Genomic DNA, 20,901 nt, shown 5'->3' with positions numbered 1-20,901 from the left:
GAAAAAATTGCCATTAAAATGTATCAAATGTTTCTCAAATTTCTCATTTTTTTTGACCAACCATATAAAACAACAACAAATCCTTACATCCGAGAATCTTTTTGTTTTTCTTTGCTTTTGCTCTGTCCCTAAGACAAAGTTTTGAAATATGTTTGTATGTCATTAAGTGGATCTGACCCTGTACAAAATGCTGTAAAACAAGAAAAGAAACATTGTGGTAAAGTCTTGATTAAAGAGATTAAATTACACTATTGTTATAAAAAAAATCAAATCTACCATCAAAAGGCTTTAGAAGCCTAGAAAGGCATTTAAGTGAAACTGCAGACTTAGAGTCCCTAAAAAGAAGAGTAAGAGCAGAAACTAAAAAAAAACAATAAATTGTGTTCATAGGGATAAAATATTAAATATTTTATTTGTTGAGAGCCGTGTTGATTTTAATCATCCTGATGCTCCTCTGTGTTTCAGGAGCTCTTGGAGCGTGCTGAATGGGGTGCAGACCTTCCCTCTGTAGAAAACAACCTCCAAGAGCACAACACCATACACACTGCAGTCGAAGAGCTAATGAGCAGCCTACAGGAGGCACGCAGCTATGAGGTACACACACATACACACACTCACACATCACTTATACATAAACACAGAGACCTTTCTGCAGAGAGTTTTGGTTTGTAACGGAGAATGTCTTCCTCAGGCTAAAGTTTCTCCCAACTTCAAGAGCAATTACTCTGAAACCCTGGCCAAGCTGGAGCACCAATACTGCAAACTACTGGTCAGTCTCAGATAAAGAACTGAGGGTGTGTGTGTGTGTGTGTGTGTGTGTGTGTGTGTGTGTTGAAGTGTACACTTCTTTGTTTCTCAGTTCACCCCCTTCATCAGTAAATCTCATTAGACCATGACAGGACTCCCATGCTAAGAACACACAATTATGCATCTGCTCTCTTTGTACTCCTTTCCCCAAATTCCCCCCTTTCTCTCTTTTTATTCCTTTGTCCCCTCTTGCTTCTGTTCTTGTCTCTTATTATATTTTCTTTTTTACGTTATTAATTCCTAACACTGTTTGTATGCATACTTTTTAGTTAGTATTCTCATATAAAATGGCCCTTAGTTTCTTCCTTCTTCTGATTGAATATTAACTCTTGAAGCCTTTCATTCTCCTCTCATGTAACAGAGCAGCCTAAATGATAATATTATCCAGAGCATCTTTAGAAGTAAAGTAGAGTATAACTTCTGTACTTTACACTTCTAAATCACAAATGTATTAAAAAAGTATATGATCAAGGATGCATACAGTATAACTATGAATTTAAGTAGAGACGTCTGTAATTTCCAGAACTGCTAGCAATATCATGAAACCATTTATTATGCTTTATTATTAAGTCATTAAAAAAGAAAAAATAATTACATTCTTTGAAAGTTAAGACATTTTATGTTAGAGAATAATGCCTTTTGAAAGAAGGAATTCTTTTTAAAAAAGCATATCAAAATGGTTCAATATATGCCTATAATTCACATTCTTCTATTAGTCGCTTGCTTTGATGGGCTTTATTCTGATTAACACTCTGACTAACCCCAACCCTGTCTTCAAAAATCCCTGTAAGTGCACCAAAAGCCAACATGTATAATACAAACAACAAGAGAGCAGAGGATGTTTTTTTAAATTTCTCTCTGCACTGCTGATCTGCATGACGATGATGTTTGTGTGGTTGCCATAGGAACATTCGTCATGGCGCCTGCGGAGCTTGGAGAGCCTGCACGCATTTGTGTCGCACTGCACTGAGGAGCTGATCTGGCTCAACGAGAGGGAAGAGGAGGAAATTGCCTTCGACTGGAGCGACAACAACCCCAACATGAACGCCAAGAGAGAATTATACAGTGTGAGTGGAGGAAGAGGGCAAACGCATACAACTGATGGTTTCCTCTGTCAAGTCAAAAAACACAAAGTATAGACCACAAATCTCTAGAATCCCTCACTGAAAGAAAAACAGCCATACATAAAACAAGTTCCCTTGTATCACAACTCCAAATAAAAGTATTGCTTACATGCACAGAAACACTATTTTTACATCAGGACAGTAATCCTGTAATCTACCATTCTTCTTTTCCTGTTGTGTTTGCAGGAAATGAGGTTAGAGCTGGATGAAAAACAAGAAGTGATGCGGTCGCTCCAGGAAACAGCCAACCGTCTGTGTCAGGAGAACCATCCAGCCAAACAGACTGTGGAGGTGAATCTATGACTTTATTCAGTTAGACTGAATGACCTTTAAAGAAGTTTTGCCTCTATGACTCATTTGTAGGAACAGTTGAACCAAAATGCTCCTGTTTTTTTACTTGACTGTGCCCCTCAATACATTTTTTTTTCTTGCATGTTTTTAAAACTCTGTAAATTAGCTTGAAAAGGGCAGTAAGTAAACTCTGACCCTTTTTGTCGAACAGTACGAATTGCTAATTGTGTCCAATAGAAACATGGATTGAAAACTACTGTGTAACCATACTGATTTGCGATTTGGTTTTTCAACTACCTATTCTCTGCCACTACATATTACTACAGTTGAAGAGAACAAAGTAGAAGAACAGAAGTTTCACCAGCTGCCTGGGAAAATAAAAAATCTGTGCTGATCAACATCTCTGTTAATGCCTTGTAGCTACCTTTTGAAGCTTGTACTGTAACTGCAGTGTGACAGAAACATTTGTGCTCTCTCTTCCTTCTGTCTCCGTCTCTGTGCATGTTATCAGGCTTACAGTGCAGCTCTGCAAACTCAGTGGCAGTGGGTGAACCAGCTCTGTGTGTGTGTAGAGCAACATCTCAAAGATAACACGGCATACTTCCAGGTGAGGCACAAATATCATTATAGTTTTCCCTGCGAGCAGAAAACTGAGAATATTGAAAAAAATAATAATACATTTTTCACCACATCCACATGATGACCTCTGAGCAATAAGTTTTCTAAATATCCTTCTTGTCTCTTTATAAATAATATGTTTACTTGCCTCATAGCTCCAGGTCTCTGGCTGCAAACACACGTCGCCCATTAGACGTTCTCAAAACATCCTAATGTTCTCCATCCATTTCTCTCTCTTTTGTCAGTTTATGAGTGATGCCCGGGACTGTGAGGCGTACCTGCGCCAGCTCCAGGAAACCATTAAGAGACAGTACACCTGTGACAAGAACAGCAGACTGAGCAAACTGGAAGACCTGCTGCAGGACTCAATGGTATCAGTCCCCCTTCAGTTGCCATTCTCAGCTTTTATCTCCACTTACACAGGACAGCTTTATGGGGAACACCCGCGAAAACCAAAATGACCCATTTGTGTATACTCCTGAATTCATATACAGCATTTTATAATTCTCTTATCCCTCAGATGTTTGATCTGAGCTGTGTTTCACATGCAGTAAATGAAGGCACTGAATTCTTCAACCAACTAGACCGATCAAATTAATTAACTTGACACTGACCCCTTCCACAATACTGCCAGTGTCCTTCTGCAAGGGCCTTTATTTTAGTACAGTCGATCCAGGAAAGGCCTTTCCTTCCAAAATAAAAGGTTCTCATTCGCAAAACTTACTCTGTATTCTTGAATACTTCTACCCTAACCCTTGATAGATAGGGATAACATATGTATCCCAGCTCACTGTGTTCCTTTAGGTTTAGAACCCCTGCTGCCACCTTGTGTGCACAGAGCAAACCTATACATGACACATGCAGAATAATCCTGGACAGAGGCTTTAGCAGGAATGATATGACCATATTATTTCAGGTATTTCTTAGGACAGGAGCAACAGAGAGCTACAGTAGCTAAAGTGATAGCATACCAGCATCCTCCTCATTGTTGTGCTCTGCTTCAGGCAGCTGCAGCACGCCACATGACAGGGTGAAGTAATCTGTTAGAGTAGATTCGCTGAATCATCCCCCCTGTGGCACATTTGTGAGACTGCCATCTTCACACCTACCGTACACACACACACAGACACACCTCTGACTTTAAGCAGATGGCAGTGTTAATGTGGGCAACGCTCCACAGGCCAGAGCAGTGAGCATATCCTCTCAATAAAGAGGTGTGTTCATTTGTCACAAACAGCTGCTCCTTTCACATCCGTGTGCAGTCAGCTTTGTCACATACAGTATGTGGTTATATTCACATGTTATCTGACCTTGTTTACATCTATGTTTGTGTCTGTCCGCCTGCTTCTGTTTGTGCGTGTGTGTTAATCAGTTTCCAGCACCAGTCAATAAAGTTTCCAGTTTCCTGTGCTCCCATCTCTCAGGACGCTGATACTGTAGAATGCAAACAGCTGAACCTTTTGTTTGAATCTCATATTAACTGAGGAGAGGATATTAACTCACTGTTTTCACCCTCTGTTAGGCAGAGATTAGTGGTTTAGGAGCGGCTGTTTGATCAAACCTTGCCCTCTCTTTTGGGTTATTTCGTTGTCTGTGTTGTTTGTGGTTAGATTGCATAAGCACTTGCTGTCATTGACGGTAAACAAAATACATTTTTGTAATTTGGGACAAAATGTAATAATTGGGTCATCAATCTCAAAGTGACTCAGCATTTCATTGGCCAGACTCTTTATCCAAGATATGTTTTATTATTAATATTATTTTTAATTTCATTAAAGCAATGCTTCTCTGATAATTTAATTATTCTTTAAGTGATGGTTGTTGATCTTTTGTATAAATTATGTTTCTTCCCATCCTCCCAGCTTGTCATTTGTCTTGCTATAGTAACGCTGACTGCAGCGAACGCCATCTCAGTGTGAAATTCATTTGAGGGGTGTAATGTATAAAGTTATTTTAGCAGGCCCCCCCCTAGCTTTTCTCTCTCTAACTTACTCCCGCTCGCCCTCAGTTTATCTCTGTCGTTCTGTAGCTCTCTCCCTACTGTCTCTCTGTTTGTGTCTCTCTATAATGAATCCTTAATGACTCCCCTTGCTGGGGGCGAGACAGAAATTAAATGTAATTCTACCTGTCAGGGTGAAGAGCGCAGCTTTAAATGTTTAATGGTTAGCTAACACAAGCACCTGAGTCCACTCATCTCAGGGGCTATTGGCTAATAGGCTAATTGTAATGTGTGGGACCTGTCATTGTAAACATGTTGGAGTGCTAACATTAGCATTAAGCTCAAAGCACCACTGTGACAGCCTAAAAAAAAAAAATCTTTTTAACTTTAGCATCCAGTCTTTCTCTCTCCCCTGGCTTTCATTCTGTTTGTTCTTCTTGCATTTAGTTTGTCTTTAGCTTAATTTCTCTTTTAGTTATGTAAAATAAACCCATTTTTCATTATAATTCATGTGTGTTCTCCCCTTCTTTGTCCAGCCTTGAGCGATGTTGTGATAATTTATCTTTACAATTCTTTCTAAACCAGTGACTCACACCCTGATGAATTAAACCAATTCTGACATAGATAACTGACTGAAATGATGGACTATTAAACTGATGAAAAGGGATGATAAAATGAGCCGTTGTAATTGTGTTGGCTGTGTTAATGTCTAATGACTTTCTCTGTCCTGCAGGAGGAGAAGGAGCAGCTGATTGAATACCGGAGTACGTTGGCGAGCCTGGTGGGCCGGGCCAAGATGGTGGTGCAGCTCCGCCCCCGCAGCGCAGAGAGCACCCTGGGAACCACAACTCCCATCAAAGCCATCTGCGACTACAGACAGATAGAGGTATGAAGCCCACCATATGTGATACTGAACATAAACATGCTGGTGTTGCTGTTTTGTTGTCTTTCGCTCAGGAAGTTACTGTAAGTTTCTGATACTGAAAACCGCGATCTGTTAAATCTAGTTGAGCTAAAATAAGCCAGTCTTGCTTTTCCCATCAGACATTAATGAAGGTTTATATGAGGAATCCTTTGACAATCAGGACGAGGTTGTGAGAAAATGTCTATTTATGCAGTACCGGCTCACCACTGACCTCACCACTCTTATTGTTTTAACCCTCACCACCAACCGCCTCCTCTCTGCCCTGCACTCCCTCTCCAAGCCCCTTCCACAACCACTTTGTGGCTGTTCTATTTTAGCTGCTTCCTCAACGCTGTGAAAGGGTTTTTTTTGTTTTTATATTGATGAATACGTCTACACAAACTCTTTTTTTCAGCCTAGGTGGTCCATATTGATGAATAGACTAAAGCAGTGGAATTCTTTTTTGGTAACTGCTCCAACTGTTTTCGCTTCATTTTAATTGGCAAGTACAAATAGCAGCATTCAGTTTGGAAGCTGAATGAAGCATAATGATTATGATCTAGAATTTATCATTGACACAGTTCTCACAATAGATTATCTTTGCCTTTGTTCTCCCCTTTAGAAAATGCTGTGGCTGGATCTTTGCAAATGCTCAGAAACAGCCAAAAGTTGTGCATTGTTTTCACCCTCAGTGCCACTTTTATATAACATACATAGACACAAGTAAAGTCTTCCTTTCCCTGCCATCTCTCTCTCTCTCTCTCAGCTGTGATGTCCTAAGGGAATCTAAAAGCCAATCAATTATACATCTGTCTCATCCCCTTTGCGGACTCTGAAAACCAGCACCTAGCACTCCAGCAGTGTGGACGTGCTGCTGTCCCTTATGCTGCTATTTTTAGTTTGCTGTGTTGGATTCCTGAGGGTCAATTTGTTCATTGAAGCATACTGTATGTAAGGTGTTGTATCCAGGTAAAGAACGAAGGTGGTTTGGTCATCTCTGATCTGAAAAAGGGAAACAAAAAGGAAAGCAGGCTGCCGCAGAGCTGAAAGTTTTACTAAAACAAATCAGTGTGTGCGGATATTCACCAAACGTCTGGACAAACGTGCACATGACCAAAAGTAATCTTTCTCTCCTTCACTTTCCTCTGTCTCCTCCTTTCTCTCCATGTACCCTCATGTACCTTTTTTTGCTTTTCCCTTTTCACTCCCTCCTCCTCCTCTTCTTTCTCCTCCTCATCCTCTTCCCTTCCTCTCGTCTGTCGGCTGGGCTGGCAAGACAAACGTTCAGGTATAGCTGCCTATATTCTCCCTCTCTCACCTCAGATTCTTACACTGCACACACTGCACTGCCCTGGTTGCTCCTCTCTTATCAGCTGATTTCAGGCTTTACTGCCAGTAATGTAACATGTGGTCATGAGGTGTCTCGTATAAAATTAGTTAAACAGTAGATGTAGATTTTCATTCAATTTTGTCAACTAAGTAGAATGTTGTGTTTTATTTTTTACTTAGCCAGTCAAACACAACACATCCAGTCTAAAGCAATAAGAATAAAATGCTTAATTGTAGCTAGATTTTTAAATATCAACCAGATTGATTAATCTTTGTGCTGTAGGTGCACATGGCAACCTGTTGTGTCTTAATGGCACTAGATAGCAAGAAACTGAGAACAGAAATTTGAGGGTAGTAGTGACAAAAACACAACTAAAGTAGAAAACAGTAACTTGAAAATGTGGGCGACCCGAAGACGATGAAAATGTTTTAAAGAAGTAGGCCTCTCTTCTCAATGAAGACAGTAAGATCATGAGACAAGACAGTGGACATTTGAGTAGGATGCAGCACAAAAACACTGTTTAATCTTCATGTGTCCACCATTTATTTAGTCTCTTGTTGTAGATATGAATACTTTCATACTCTGCATACAAGAGGTGAAAGGGGGATAAAGAGGATACAGTCAGTTGATCGTTGATAAGGGCAGGTAGCAATCAGTGAGCTGAACTGAACTGAACTGAATGTAACACAGTCCATGTCCTCAGTCAGTCAGACAATAACAAGTCACAGCTTTAAAGCTTTAATTTACATTTCATGTATTTACTGTATGTGCCTAGCTTTGCATTATTGATGTATTAATGTGTGTGTGTGCAGGGAAGGGGTGAGAGAGGGTGGTGGGTGGGGGAGGCAGTACAGTAATAGTCTTTTATGCGCAGCTCTTAAACTCTTCCCCACAGTCATGGCTTTGCCTTATGTTTATTTTAGAACTGAATTTATTTTCCAGTTTCTAATCCCAAACTCTTTGTTTTGGTCCTGTGCTGGGTTTCTTAAAATCACCATGTCAGTAATGTGTTTCCTTGTTGATGAATTGCTGCTCAAGGCGAATTTGTGAAACCCTGCCCAGGTTATCAGTAAACCTCACTTTAAGTTTGGAGAATATTTGCTGCTTTCACAATAAAACCTTTCTGTTTAGGGGTGCAAAGCAGCTTTCAGTCCACATGGCATCGTTCATGTGTCTAGGACTCTAACCTCATATCATTTTAGGGCTTTTGCTAACATCATGAAATTCATGAATGTTTGCATTTTGTGTTGCATTATGAGTTTGTTGCTACCAGCCTTTGGTTTACATGTTTTCCCTTCTCTCCTCCCTGATTTCACCTTCCTCGCTTTCTTTCTCTTTTTCATCTGACCTCTCCTCCATCTTCCTGTCTCTCTTCCTGTTTTTCTTCTTCTTTTTGCATCCATCCTGCATCCCTCCATCCTCTCAGATCACAATAACCCGAGGAGAGGAGTGTGTGCTGGAGGACAACTCTCAGAGGACCAAGTGGAAGGTGATCAGTCCGACAGGTAACGAGGCCATGGTCCCCTCCGTGTGTTTCACCATCCCACCTCCGAACCAGGAGGCCATTGACACAGCCAGCAGGTGAGACTGATATTTGAAACATGAAGTTCAGTTAGTTTTGAGGTTAAAAAATAACTGGGTTTTTGTGTTGTGGGTAATGATGGTTATAAAGTTGGTTATAAGGTGTGGATGTTTTTGAGGCTTTGGTTTCAGGGGACAATAGAAGATGAGTTTTCATTCTTGTACACTGTGGTTCGTACAACCTTTAAGAAGTCTAGAGGTTCTAGTCAAAGTGGTGTCATTTAGTCAACAAATGGCTTAAGATATAGCTAATTATTAGTATTACTGTATAATATGACTGGGCTATCACTGGATATTCACACTCATGTTCTGTGTGTTTTTGTGTGTGTGTGTACAGGGCAGAACAGTTCTACCAGAAGGTCATGTCTCTGTGGCATCAGCTGCATGTGAACATGAAGAGTGTGGTGTCCTGGCACTACCTGTTGAAAGACATTAGGACTGTCTCCGGATGGAACCTGGACACGGTGAGACTCAGTGTGTGTGTGCGTGCATGTGTTCTTTTTGCTTCTTCTCTGCTCTGTCGTACTTACCCCCTCCCTCCGTGTGTCACGTCACGTGTCAGGTTCGTTGTCAGTCTCCGGCAGAGCGACAGCAGGTCCTGGGTCACCTGGAGTCCCAGTTGGCCGACTTCCTGTCTGACAGCAAAGAGAGCGCTCTGTTCACGCCAGGCGAAAGACGAGAGCTGGAGAAGGACGTTCAGCAGGCCCAGCAGCACTGCCAGGACTTGCTGCTCAACATGGAGACCGGTGAGACAGGATGGACGCTAGCTCTGTATTGAACTGCATCAACATCTCTGCAGTCCTAATCTGTTCATGAGAACAAATGTGTATCAGTATTTTGGCCTGTAGGAATGAGGATGAAGCTCTGTATGCAGTCATACTAAAACAAAACATACCAGAGAATGTAATTGATCTTCATTGGATCATCGCTGAACAATGAGCACTAGTCGTATTGTTTTTTTAATAAAACAAAGCAAATGGCTGCAGTGTTACTGTTCATGCCCAAAATAACTCGTCTTTCTTCAAGTCTTTCTCTTTTGTCTCTCTCTAGTGGAGAAGGATGAGTCAGTCTCTCGATCGTACCTGTCTGAGCTGCAGAACATCACCCTCCGTCTAAACGAGGCTGAGCAGAGACTGATGAGGGCAATTCAGACTCCGCCCCCCAGCCGACTGTCAGCTGACAGTGCTGACAACGCTGTCCAGATTGCGGAGCAAGAGGTCAGTCTGAGCCCCATCTGCTGGTTGCAACTGGCAATAACAACAAGTTAATATTTAGTTTCATCAGTTAATGTTTATTTATGAACTAGAGAGTTTGCTTTCATACACTGTTATATATAAGGGGGGGAAAAAATCATCATATCTTCTTATAAAAATACAAAAATCTGAAGGTTAATATTGATCAGAAATGTGATTATTGATTGTGTTATTTTTTTTTTAATGGTAATGATTTATCTGCCTCAATATGCATGATAGTTTTTCTTTACTTGGGGAAGTTTATCACAAAAGGAAACTACGATCTACTTTTGGTGCACTTGATCTCATTAGGTATTTAATCTAATGAGATAAAGTGCACCAGAAGTAGACAATTTTCATTGACAGTGAATAAATTAAGGTGAAAGTTGAAGGTTAAAACAACTGGCAATATTTTATTTTGAGTCACAGTTTGGTCAGTAGACCATACCCCCTCATTTTTTCTCCATTTTTACTTACCGCTTTCTTGAAATCTCACTCTTTGTCTAGAAGCTGCAGTCAGAACTGGACACTCTGCGCTCCAGTTTGGGTGATGTGTCTCGTCGCTGCGTCAGTTTCTTCCAGGAGAAGCCGACATCCTCCAGCGTTCCCGTCCTCCGGTCTGAACTCAGTCAGGCTGTGGAGAAGACGGACAAACTGCTCAACCTCTCGTCTGTCTACTTAGAGAAGTTAGTGAGCTTTTTCTCCCTCTAGCATGTACAGAAACATATATGAACATATAATTTAAAAATTCGATGATTTATTGACCTCTCTTTACCTCTTACCTCCTCAGGTTAAAAACAGTAGACATCCTGATGCGTCGCCTGGATGAAGCTGAGAGCCAGGTCAGGAAGAACGAGAGCAGACTAAGTGAAGAAGACATTGTTCCTGTCGACACAACGGCCATTCAAAACCTCAGAGATCAGCTAGGGGTAAGGGACACATTCGCTGTACGGCAAGCTAAAGAGAAATGTTTTGAAACTATTTGACTGTAACAATTGTTCTGCATCCTTTGGTTTATCCTTTTCCAGAAGTGGCAGGCTGAGCTTGCCGAGCAGGAGGACATCTTCCAGTCTCTGCTGTCGGAAGTAGATCGAGCCAAAGAGGTGGGGTCTCAGCTCAGCAGGCTCCACCCAGACCGCAGCCCAGAGCTGGAGCGCTACCAGGAGAGAGCCAATCAGATGGCAGAGAGGTGGAGCGGAATCAAGAGACAGATGGAGACACGGTGAGCTGGACAGGATGAAGATGAGAAAAAATTAAAAGATTTGGGGGAGTGAAGTAGTAGGAGTAAAAAGAATTAGGTTTGACAACATGTTTTGGCTCTGGTTATAGAACATGTAACGTTACTCACTTCAAAACACTGCACATACTTGATGCTAAACTTTGGCTGAACTTAGAATAAATATTTTTGTGTGTTAAATGTTCTGAAAGTCTTTTCTTGTTTTATTACAGACGGACTGATCTAGAGGCACTGGGCTCAGCCCTGCAGCAGTACAGAGACGGTCATTCTGCTCTGATCAAGTGGATCGAAGAAACTACAGAGAGACAAGAAAACACGCAACCTGGACAGACAGACAGCAAAGCACTGTCTGAGCAACTGGCCCAGCAGACGGTTAGTGACACTGATTTCATGCACTTTGATCTGTAGATTGATGCACTGAATGAATGGTTGCCTGGAAAGACATTAAAACAATGCTGTGGATTGATTTTAAGGATGTGTGGTTAAAAAAAGCAAAATGGAAACTACACAAAGTTTCTGACAGCATGAATGATATGTATTTGTTTTTTGGCTGATTCCTTTCTGCAGGCATTAGTAGCTGAGATTGAACAGAACCAGACCAAATTAGACGAGTGCCAGACTCACTCCAAACAGTACTGCACCTCGGTGAAGGTAAGAGACTGTTTACTGTTTTCTGTTTTACAGTTTAGTTTGGGTGGAGCTATTTCACTATGATGGTCCAAATTATCAATGCATTGTTCTGTGCTGCAAACAATCAAGAATATGTGTTTGATAAGTGTCAGTTTAGTTTAACTATTTACATTTTAAAGCTCAAAAATACCCTCTAGTGTTATGATACTACTACCTTCTTTTTAACTTACTTGTGTCCCACCATGGCTATATTCTGTAGGATTATGAACTGCAGCTGATGACCTACAGAGCCTTTGTAGAATCTACACACAAGTCACCTGTCAAGAGAAGGAGGATGCACTCTTCCTCTGATGCCATCACTCAGGAGGTAAGGATAGTTACTCTTAAGTTTAATACCACTATGTTTTTGAATATTAAGATAGTAGTTCATTTATATGCTGTCCATTTTATCTACAGTTCATGGACTTGCGCACACGCTACACGGCCTTGGTTACCCTGACAACCCAGCATGTGAAGTACATCAGCGACGCACTGAGAAGACTAGAAGAAGAAGAGGTGGGGCTTTGTTTCACCATATATCACTCTCCTGCTTGAAATTGGAATTTGTGGTCAGATTTAATCACAGTAGCGCAAAGTGAGAAGAATTTGTGTATTTGTCTTATCTTGTAAAACTTTTTCTGTGCAGAAAGAGGTGGAGGAGGAGAAGCAGGCCAGGGTGGGCCAGGTTTCAGACCTTCTGGGCTGGGTCAAAGGGCTCCAGGGACGGACTGGGGGCCCCAATGCTGAGTCTTCACTCGCTGCTCAACAGGTAAAGCAGATATCTGATGTATTTGTCATTTTCATTTAAGAAGTTCAGTAGGCTGTTTGGTCTGTGCAGCTCACAACTGTTTATAAATATACATGAAGGTTAATGATTCCTCATAAATTAAATATAATTTGCTGTTTAATTGAAACATTAAAATGGTAATTGGTGATGGTAGAACTGTACTGAGCACACTGTGCCTGTGTGTTCTCTAAAGGCCATCAGTGAACAGCTAGCAGCCAAGAAAGATGAAGTGGCTGAAGCCATAAGGAGCACAAAGGTCTTCCTGCTATCAAAACAAGCCAGCAAGTAAGTTTAGATCACATGCATGGACACCCCAAACACATTCACCACACATACTGTTAGACTTACCCGAGTCCTAGAAACTAGCCCAGAGGAACACACATGAACTCTCTCACACTTATACAAGAAGTACATCCTCATGTAGCTGATTGTCTGAATGAATATAAAAATCTTTATTCCAGTTTGGGAAAGTTAGGGGATTGGATGAAACGTCAAGCTGGCGAATATCAAGGGAATGTTTCAAATGGACCGGTATACAGTAATGTAAATGTTAATGAAATTTAGATGGAAGCCACTTTGAGAAACGTACATATCGACATCACACACTCAGACACACATTAAACACATAAACCCCACCTGCTCTAACCTGCTCCCCTGTGTCCTCTCCAGGTTGTCCCCAGAGGAGCGTGCTCATGTAGAGGCTCAGCTGGACGAGCTGAAAGCCACATACAACCAGCTGTGTGATAGCTCTACCCAGCAGCTGCAGCAGCTGGAGCAGCAACTGGCCAAAGAAGAGGAAAGAAAGGTAGTTTGGTGGGAGGGATTTGCTGAGATGGAGAGGCGATACTGCATATTGTTAACAAAAAATATATTTTCGGCTTTTGCAAGCTTGACAACATGTATTTGCGAAGGTACTTTCATAAAATGTTGCTTTGAGTCTGAATACGCTTGCGAGCTAAGCGTGAGTTCATGTGTGGGCCAGCAAGAGTGCGTGTTGTACAGCATGTTGTGTGTTCACAGAGTGTGCATTTTTGACAAATATCACCACTATTGACGACTCATTGGCTTGGTTTGGTTTAACAAACATCACAGACCCTATTCAGACGTGTGTTCAGATGATCTAAAAAGATTCTATTTTTGGCACTTTTGTCTGACCTCCTTCTTTGTCATTCAAGCAGAAGTTACACATAGTAGAATAATTTGACAGTCTAGAAGATTCTGTAATCTGTCAAAAAACACTTCTGCAGGCCACTTTGTGGTTATTGTTTTACTTACAGTGGAAATATGGGAACAGCAGAGGAAGAATTCACTGGATGACACTGTCTGAATTGGGCCTCAGCATGTAGTGTTCCACTCTCACATTGTTTTCCTAAAAGCCTGCAGTCATGTCATTAACTATCCCCACCACCATAGTTTTTCTCATCTTCATCATCATTGTCATTATCATCAGAAAATACATCGGCTGAACTGCTAACATGGTTAATACATGGCCTTTGTGGTGCCGCACTGGAGCAGCGCTGCCCCAGTCATGCTAGCAGTCAGGTAGAAGCAGTAGAGCTCTGCTTTTCGTAGATCCATTGATAGAAACAATCATCTTCGAAGTAGATGCACCTTCACAGTGACGTCATCTCTGTAGCTACAGAGTGTCATGTTACCTTTCTTTATGTAGTGGTAAAATAATGCCACTGCATAAAATCAACATCTTACATTTCAGTATTTATTTTTGCTCCATGTATACATGTGCAGTCGACCAATGTGAATCTCTTATTCATAGTCAGCTCTCACTTGGTTATAAGATTGTTCCTCTCCTGGCGTATGCAATACGGTACATCGGTTTAAAAAAGGATTGAATGATGTGAGAATTTCAGGTTTCAAGCAGTCCTTGGTGATAACTCTTATTTCTTAACAGCTGCACCTCATATTTTATTATGTGAATGTTGTATGTTTTTACAGGGGACTTTTATGTGAAAAAAAAACTCACTTGAAGAATAGATGTTTTAATAAGTAATTTTTGGTTTAGAATGTAAGTGCACCAGAGGCCAGCTATGCAAAAAACCCACTTCACCATTTGAGCATGTTGTGTCCAGATCACAAGAGTGTGTGTGAATGAGAATTTATGTGTTTGTTCTAATGCATACTATTAATGTGAAACTTTAAACCAGCGTTTTGCTTGAAAATCACTAACAGTTGCCAAAGGAGAATTGTGGACATCCGAGCTCTGAGCCACTGATCAGAATGAGAGATAGAGAGAGCAAGGCATTTATAAACACACTAAATCTGCTGCTGCTCAGTGTGTTAATGAGTTAGTGTTCCTTTTAAGTTGGGATTATAAAGTGTATCACATTACAGCACTGTTACAATGTCTTGCCATTGATAATGAGTGATACATGGTATATTGCAAGACAATAATCTGCAATTCATCATGATATCTGTGTGGTGTGTATTGTGATATATTAGCATATAAAGAATTCAGCCCACCTCCTTATCAGTTTCTATTTAAAGGTGTCATAGTTTTTAATTTTAATTAAAAGTCAGCAGTAGGATTTAGTGTTAGTGCAGTGGTAAGAGTCAGAATGAAGAGTGGCATGCAGAATGCTAACAACCAGCTTCTCACCTGTCGCGCCTCGCTCTGCCGAGCCATAAGCTGGCCCACTAGTGTGTGTGCCATTGGACGAACCTGTACGGTAAGTAGCGCTCGCTTTCTCTCTTACCGTTGCCTGTAAGTTTTTTCTCACCTAGACATTTTATTCTTTTCTTCCTCTGAATACTTTTGTATTCTTTTGTGTCCTTGCTTACCTTTATCTGGAGCTTTTTCTGCATTTTTTGTTACTAGTTGCTTTGTTGCATGCTTAGTGCTTGTTTTAGAATAGCTGTGGTAAGTATTAAAGCGCTTTTTAATATGAAAGAGAAATTACAATATGGAAAAAAACTATAGAATTACGAATATGTACAAATATGTAATATGCAGACAAAAGGCAATTATTTAACTTATATCTGTTACTCTGTTTTTGTGGACACTGGTTGTGGGTTTTCTTCTTTTTCTAATTCTACCATCTGATACTGCCCATTCTACACTATGATATAATATAATATGATAATATAGTAACATAACATAATACATTTACCATCTTATCAAAGTGCCATACCACATTGATCTTAAATGTTACCTGAATGAATGTCAACTGGAATTTTGTTCTCTTTTTTTTTGTAGAACCAAATTGCCATTGCTGGAGTAATCGACCTGGGAACAGTGGAAACATTCCCAGTGTTCCAAGCAGCCCAACGTGGTCTTATTGACCAGGACACCTGTCATGTACTACTGGAGGCCCAGCTCATTATGGGTGGGCTCCTCCAGCCTGATTCTTCTCTCAATCTCTCACTGGAACAAGGTCTAGCTCAAGGCCTAATTGACACCCATACCAGACAGTGCCTTTCTGAGCTTGAGAGTGCCTTGCTTTTGGTGGAAAATACTCAGTCAAGAGATGAACAACAACAAAATGTCTTGCCAGTAGCTAAAGCCATGGAGTTTGGGCTCATTAGAGAGGAGGTGGGACTTCGTATTCTAGAAATCCAGATGAACACTGGAGGCCTGAGAAACTCAACAGGAGAAATACTGAGTTTGGAGCAAGCAGAAGACAGGATACTTTTGACTCCCAGAACCCTCACCAAACTCCAGTCAAGGCTACAACATAGAGAGCTGATCGATCCAAACACAGCTGAAAAATTAAGCCTATATGAGCTACAACAGCGCTGTGTCCTCGATGAAGACTCAGGTCTCCTTATGTTCCCTGTCAAACAGCAACCTGGAGGAACTGTCTGCCTCCGGTCCGGAAGAAAAGTTGGCATCTTTCGTGCAGTCCAGGAAGGCCTGATTGATCGGAAAGTTACTGTACGACTTCTTGAAGCTCAGCTCTTTGCCGGTGGTATTGCTGACCCACGGTCTGGCCACCGGCTGACAATTGATGAGGCTGTTCGCCATGGGCTTATGGACCAGGATCTAGCATGTGCTATGTTAGCACGGCAGCTGCAAAATGGGGGGATTCTAGACCCTTTCAGTGGAGAACGCCTGGATATGGAAGAGAGTATTCGCAGGGATCTTCTCTCCTCTCGTTTGGCTGTGTTGGTCCTTGAGTCTCTTTGGGCATTCATGGGAATATTGTGGCCTGAATCCGGAGAACTCATGCCCATTGTTGAGGCTCTTCAACAAGGAGTGATCACAGGAGAGCTATCCAGGAACATCCTACGGCAGCGACATACCATTGGGGCTCTGTACAACCCAGAAACCCTCCAGGTACTGCCCCTAAACCAGGGTGCTGAAGAGGCCCTTGAGCCTAATGTAGTCAGTTTTCTCAAAGACACCCACATCCCAGATGTTCTTTCCAGCATGAACAAGTCAGGTACACCATCTCTAAACCGCTTGAGTTGGGGTTCCTCCAGCTCCTCTCCACCTCCATCTTCTCCACCACCTTCATCCTCTCCTGAAGGCCTTGCCTGGGATGCTACACCAACACATGGAATGGATCCTGAAGAACAAGCAAAACACAAGCTGCTGTTTCACCTTATGACTCACAGCTATGTGGATGCTCATTCTGGAAAACGGTTAGTGCTGCTAGACCCTGAGTTGGTAGAGTTGGTCAAAGCTACTGAACTGGTTGCTGGAGACACTGTATATGGAGGTCAAGATAAGCCACAAAGCAGTTTGACCACAGATGAGCAGGGAGAGCTGCAGATAGTGAAAAAGTTTAGTTTGACAGATAAGGGAGTGAGTGACAAACAAACTGAGGTTGAAGAAGAAAGTTCCAATGTAGTCACACCAAGCAAAGAATTTGATATGAATGGTACAAGCAGGCTAGAAGAAAGGTATGAAGGAGAAAATGACAACAAATTGCTGCACAAACTTTCAGTAACTGTGGATGGTGATTTAGCCTTTGCGGCTAAAAATGAAATTGGCATAGATAAAGATGCAAAACTAAAATCTCAAAAGAAAGAAATATCCAATCTTGAAAGTTTAAGGGCTTCAGCTAAAAATGTTGAAGAGGAATTTACAAAAGGACCAGATAAGCTGGTAGCAATTCAATCCAAACCAAGGGATAGTAGTGTTCAGGAGACGAGAAGTACAACAACAACAGTAGATAGAGTCCCAGCACCACTCAAATCAGAGGGAGATTTTAGATTGCTAAAAGAACCCATCACACTGGGAGCAAAAACAAATGAAGATGTTAATTTAACACAATCTGATGATAAAAACGATGTAGAGCCTTCTCAGACTGAATCAGAAAGGATGAAACAGAAGGTGCTTCTATCAGAGACAGACGCAAAGCATGCTAAACCTCAGATTGATAACCTTGAATCAGCAATGGAGAGGGTGGAGGATGCTGAATTGGCAAGGTTAGTCTTAGAGCTCAAAAAAGGAGGTCTGATGACAGAAGAAGGGGAAAAGCTGCTCCCAGATGAGGCAGTAGCCCAGGGTGTTCTCCCTGGCCATACAGCAGTTAAATTAATGGCTCAGGCAAGTCTGTTTGGGGGTTTCCTAGATGCCAGCAGTGGTGAGTCCCTTAGCATGGATGATGTAATGCAGGAGGGTTTACTAGATGAAGATCTAATGTGGAGTGTCTTGAAGTCAAATAAAACCCTTGCAGGGGTTGTGGATGTAGAGAAAAAGCAGATATGTGGGGTAAAGGAGGCCACTCAGGCAGGGTTGATTGACCACAACACTGCTGCTCGACTTCTAGAAGCCCAGGTAGCGTCTGGGGGGATCGTTGACCTACGTAGAGATAAGAAGGTTTCTGTCACTCTAGCAGCAAACCTGGGACTGATTGAGGAGAATCAAAGAGAAGAACTGGTGGCACTAGAGAAAGCGTACAAAGGAAAGGATACAGATTCAGCAACAGCTCTGACTAAAGCCAGTTTACAGCTACAGATGGAAGGTGTTGTTGACCCAGAGTCCAAGTCCCCAGTTCCTCTGGAGCAAGCCATTCAGAAAGGGTTAATTAAGTCTGAGGAGGCTTATCAGGTGTTGGCAAGGCAGGTGGCTGAGGGTGGTATAATACATCATGCTTCAGGGATGAGGCTGTCAGTTCCTGATGCTGTAGATAGAGGACTAGTGGATCGGTCCATTGCTCCTGGGCTGGAAGAACTTGAGTGGGTATACCAAGGGAAAGTTAGCCCTTCATCTCACCCAGAAGCTGTAATTTTCCAGGCATCAACAGGAGCCATTTTAGACCCTGACTCTGGGTGTAGACTGACATTGACAGAGGCAGTTTCTAAGGGTCTTCTGGATGAGAATATTGCCAGTGAAGCCATGGCTTCTTCTACTGTAATGCAAGGAGCACTTGACCCCCAAACTGCACGCATTGTGCCTTATTCAGAGCTTGTAAACCAGGGTATGATAGATATTGAAACAGGCAAGCGCTTCTTGGAAGTGAAACCATTCAGAGGTATTCAGGATGAGCAAGCAAGAGACAACTTGAGCCTCCCAGAGGCAGTAGCGTCAAAGAAAGTTGACCCAGTTCCAGCATTGAGGTTGCTCCAAACCCAGGCCGACAGTGGAGGGATCATTGATATCAGTACTGGAGAAAGGCTCCCCCTACCTGAAGCCTGTAAAAGAGGTTTGGTTGGAGACAATATGATCAGGGTAATAGCTGCCAACCAGTTTTTGAAAGGAGGCTTAGTTGATCCTGCCACTGGACAACAAGTGTCTAGTCTTGATGATGCCATTGCAAAAGGACTCATCTCTAGTGACATAGCTTCAGAGATTCAGGAGAAAACAGCTTCTGTGGAGATAGAGGATGAAAATGGTAGTGCTACACCTGTTGCCTCATCAAATGGTACATACAGCCCTGCTATTGTATTGTCAGTGTCAAGCCCAGACAGTCCAGCAAACTGGTCAGACATAAACACTGAGGTGCCTTCAGGATCTCTACTTTCAAAAAAAGGATTGGCAATTACACAGGATGATGGAAAGACACTGACATCTGTAGTATCAGATCAGTCACTGCTTTTTGGCACTACTACAGAAGAGGACGAGGTAGAAGTACCAGTGTCAGTGGAAGAAAAGGCTGTAATTGAGCCAGACCAATCCATAGACCTCTTGTGTGAATTTGCTACTAATGTTGAGAAAAGAGTTCAGCAAGCCATAGAAGAGGTAATTCCACAGAAAGACATCAATAAATCAGAGCCTCTTCCTCAGCAGAAGCTTGATGCGAGACTGCAAATAGGTGTGAGTGAGGCTGATGATAAACAAAAGGGGAATGTTTTGAGAGATTTTGTTGGAGAATCTATTCAGGCACAAATCTATGATACTGACAAAGATTTGCAGGAAGACAAAGGTGCTGCTATTTTAAAGTCTAAAGATAGGGAACCTGAAAAGGATGAGAAAAAGAAGTATAGACCCAGTGATGATTTTGAAGAGAAATCATTGTCAGGAAACCTGACAGGTTTTGTGGCAGCAGAGATTGGAGATGACAGGGAAAGCAAAGATGGCATGGATTTGTCAAAACTGAGTGAAGAGAATCAAGGAAGTAGTGATGTGACAGCACAGAGAGATGATGTTGTCGATGAGAAGGGCAAAAGAGTGGAGAAAGAGATCGAGATCAAATTAAGCTCTGATATTGAGCAGTCAGGCCAGTTATTGACGTCTCCATCCAAAGTGATGCAAAGCAAAAGCAAGAAAAAGAGAAAGAAAGGAAAGAATGGAAAGGGTAAAGATGCAGAGAGTGAAACACACCCTCCAGAGATAAAACATCCATCTCAAATTGATCAAGCTGATGCACATATTGAAGGGCAGACTGAGGCTATTGTTTCAGGCACTTATAAGCTTGCATCACAAGACAAATATGAGAAATCACAGATTCAAGGAAATGCAGCTCCCACTGGGCATCCAAATGGACAAGGTGAAGCAAAGATTGACAGTAAAATTGAGGCTGAAAAGGATTTGGTAAAACTGGGACAGGAAGCCGTTTCAGCCACTCTGGAATTCACAGAACTTGCTATTGAGCCAGAGAAAGATACAATAAAAATTACATTATCGAAGGACATAGAAAAGAGGGATAAAGTAGAGAAGATGAAAAGGGAGGAGCAGGAAGAGAAAGTTGAAGAGAAGGCTTCTGTCTCTCAGCAACCAGAACAACCAGAGAGCATTCAGGAGGTAAAGAAAAGGAAGGAGCAAGAATTGCCTCAGAAATCTACTCTACCAGACAATGAGAAAGCAGCCCTGATACTGAAAGCCAAAGAAAGCATTCTTAAAAAGGTCTTTGAAAAAGGAGTGAGCGAGAAGCAGACTGCTGAGGAGCTGCACGCATTGCGCATGGAGGTGGGGAAGAAGGAGAGTCAAGGTACAACTGTCAAAGATGTAAAGACACAAACTCTGCCAGCTAAGGTTGA

The 20,901-nt window shown here is 41.8% G+C and overlaps 1 protein-coding gene across 1 annotated transcript in view; it reads left to right on the top strand.

Moving 5' to 3' along the window:
• macf1a (microtubule actin crosslinking factor 1a) overlaps positions 1-20,901 on the top strand; it is a gene marked incomplete in the record, with an annotated part of 123,316 nt that overhangs the window by 28,989 nt on the left and 73,426 nt on the right. Inside the window, 23 exon segments of the mRNA XM_035681896.1 lie at positions 466-594; positions 692-769; positions 1,713-1,874; positions 2,118-2,222; positions 2,734-2,829; positions 3,086-3,211; positions 5,513-5,665; positions 6,960-6,971; positions 8,440-8,594; positions 8,932-9,058; positions 9,157-9,340; positions 9,645-9,811; positions 10,334-10,512; positions 10,617-10,755; positions 10,855-11,048; positions 11,276-11,435; positions 11,631-11,714; positions 11,953-12,060; positions 12,150-12,248; positions 12,379-12,501; positions 12,713-12,804; positions 13,189-13,324; positions 15,731-20,896. Coding sequence (XP_035537789.1) covers positions 466-594; positions 692-769; positions 1,713-1,874; positions 2,118-2,222; positions 2,734-2,829; positions 3,086-3,211; positions 5,513-5,665; positions 6,960-6,971; positions 8,440-8,594; positions 8,932-9,058; positions 9,157-9,340; positions 9,645-9,811; positions 10,334-10,512; positions 10,617-10,755; positions 10,855-11,048; positions 11,276-11,435; positions 11,631-11,714; positions 11,953-12,060; positions 12,150-12,248; positions 12,379-12,501; positions 12,713-12,804; positions 13,189-13,324; positions 15,731-20,896 — 7,974 coding nt within the window.

This window comes from Morone saxatilis, unplaced genomic scaffold (assembly GCF_004916995.1).
Source record: "Morone saxatilis isolate NCDOM2014 unplaced genomic scaffold, NCSU_SB_2.0 Contig9, whole genome shotgun sequence".
Taxonomy (NCBI): Eukaryota; Metazoa; Chordata; class Actinopteri; family Moronidae; genus Morone; species Morone saxatilis.
The sequence above is the reverse complement of the archived record's forward strand: the minus strand, read 5'-3'. Positions and strand labels throughout refer to the sequence as shown.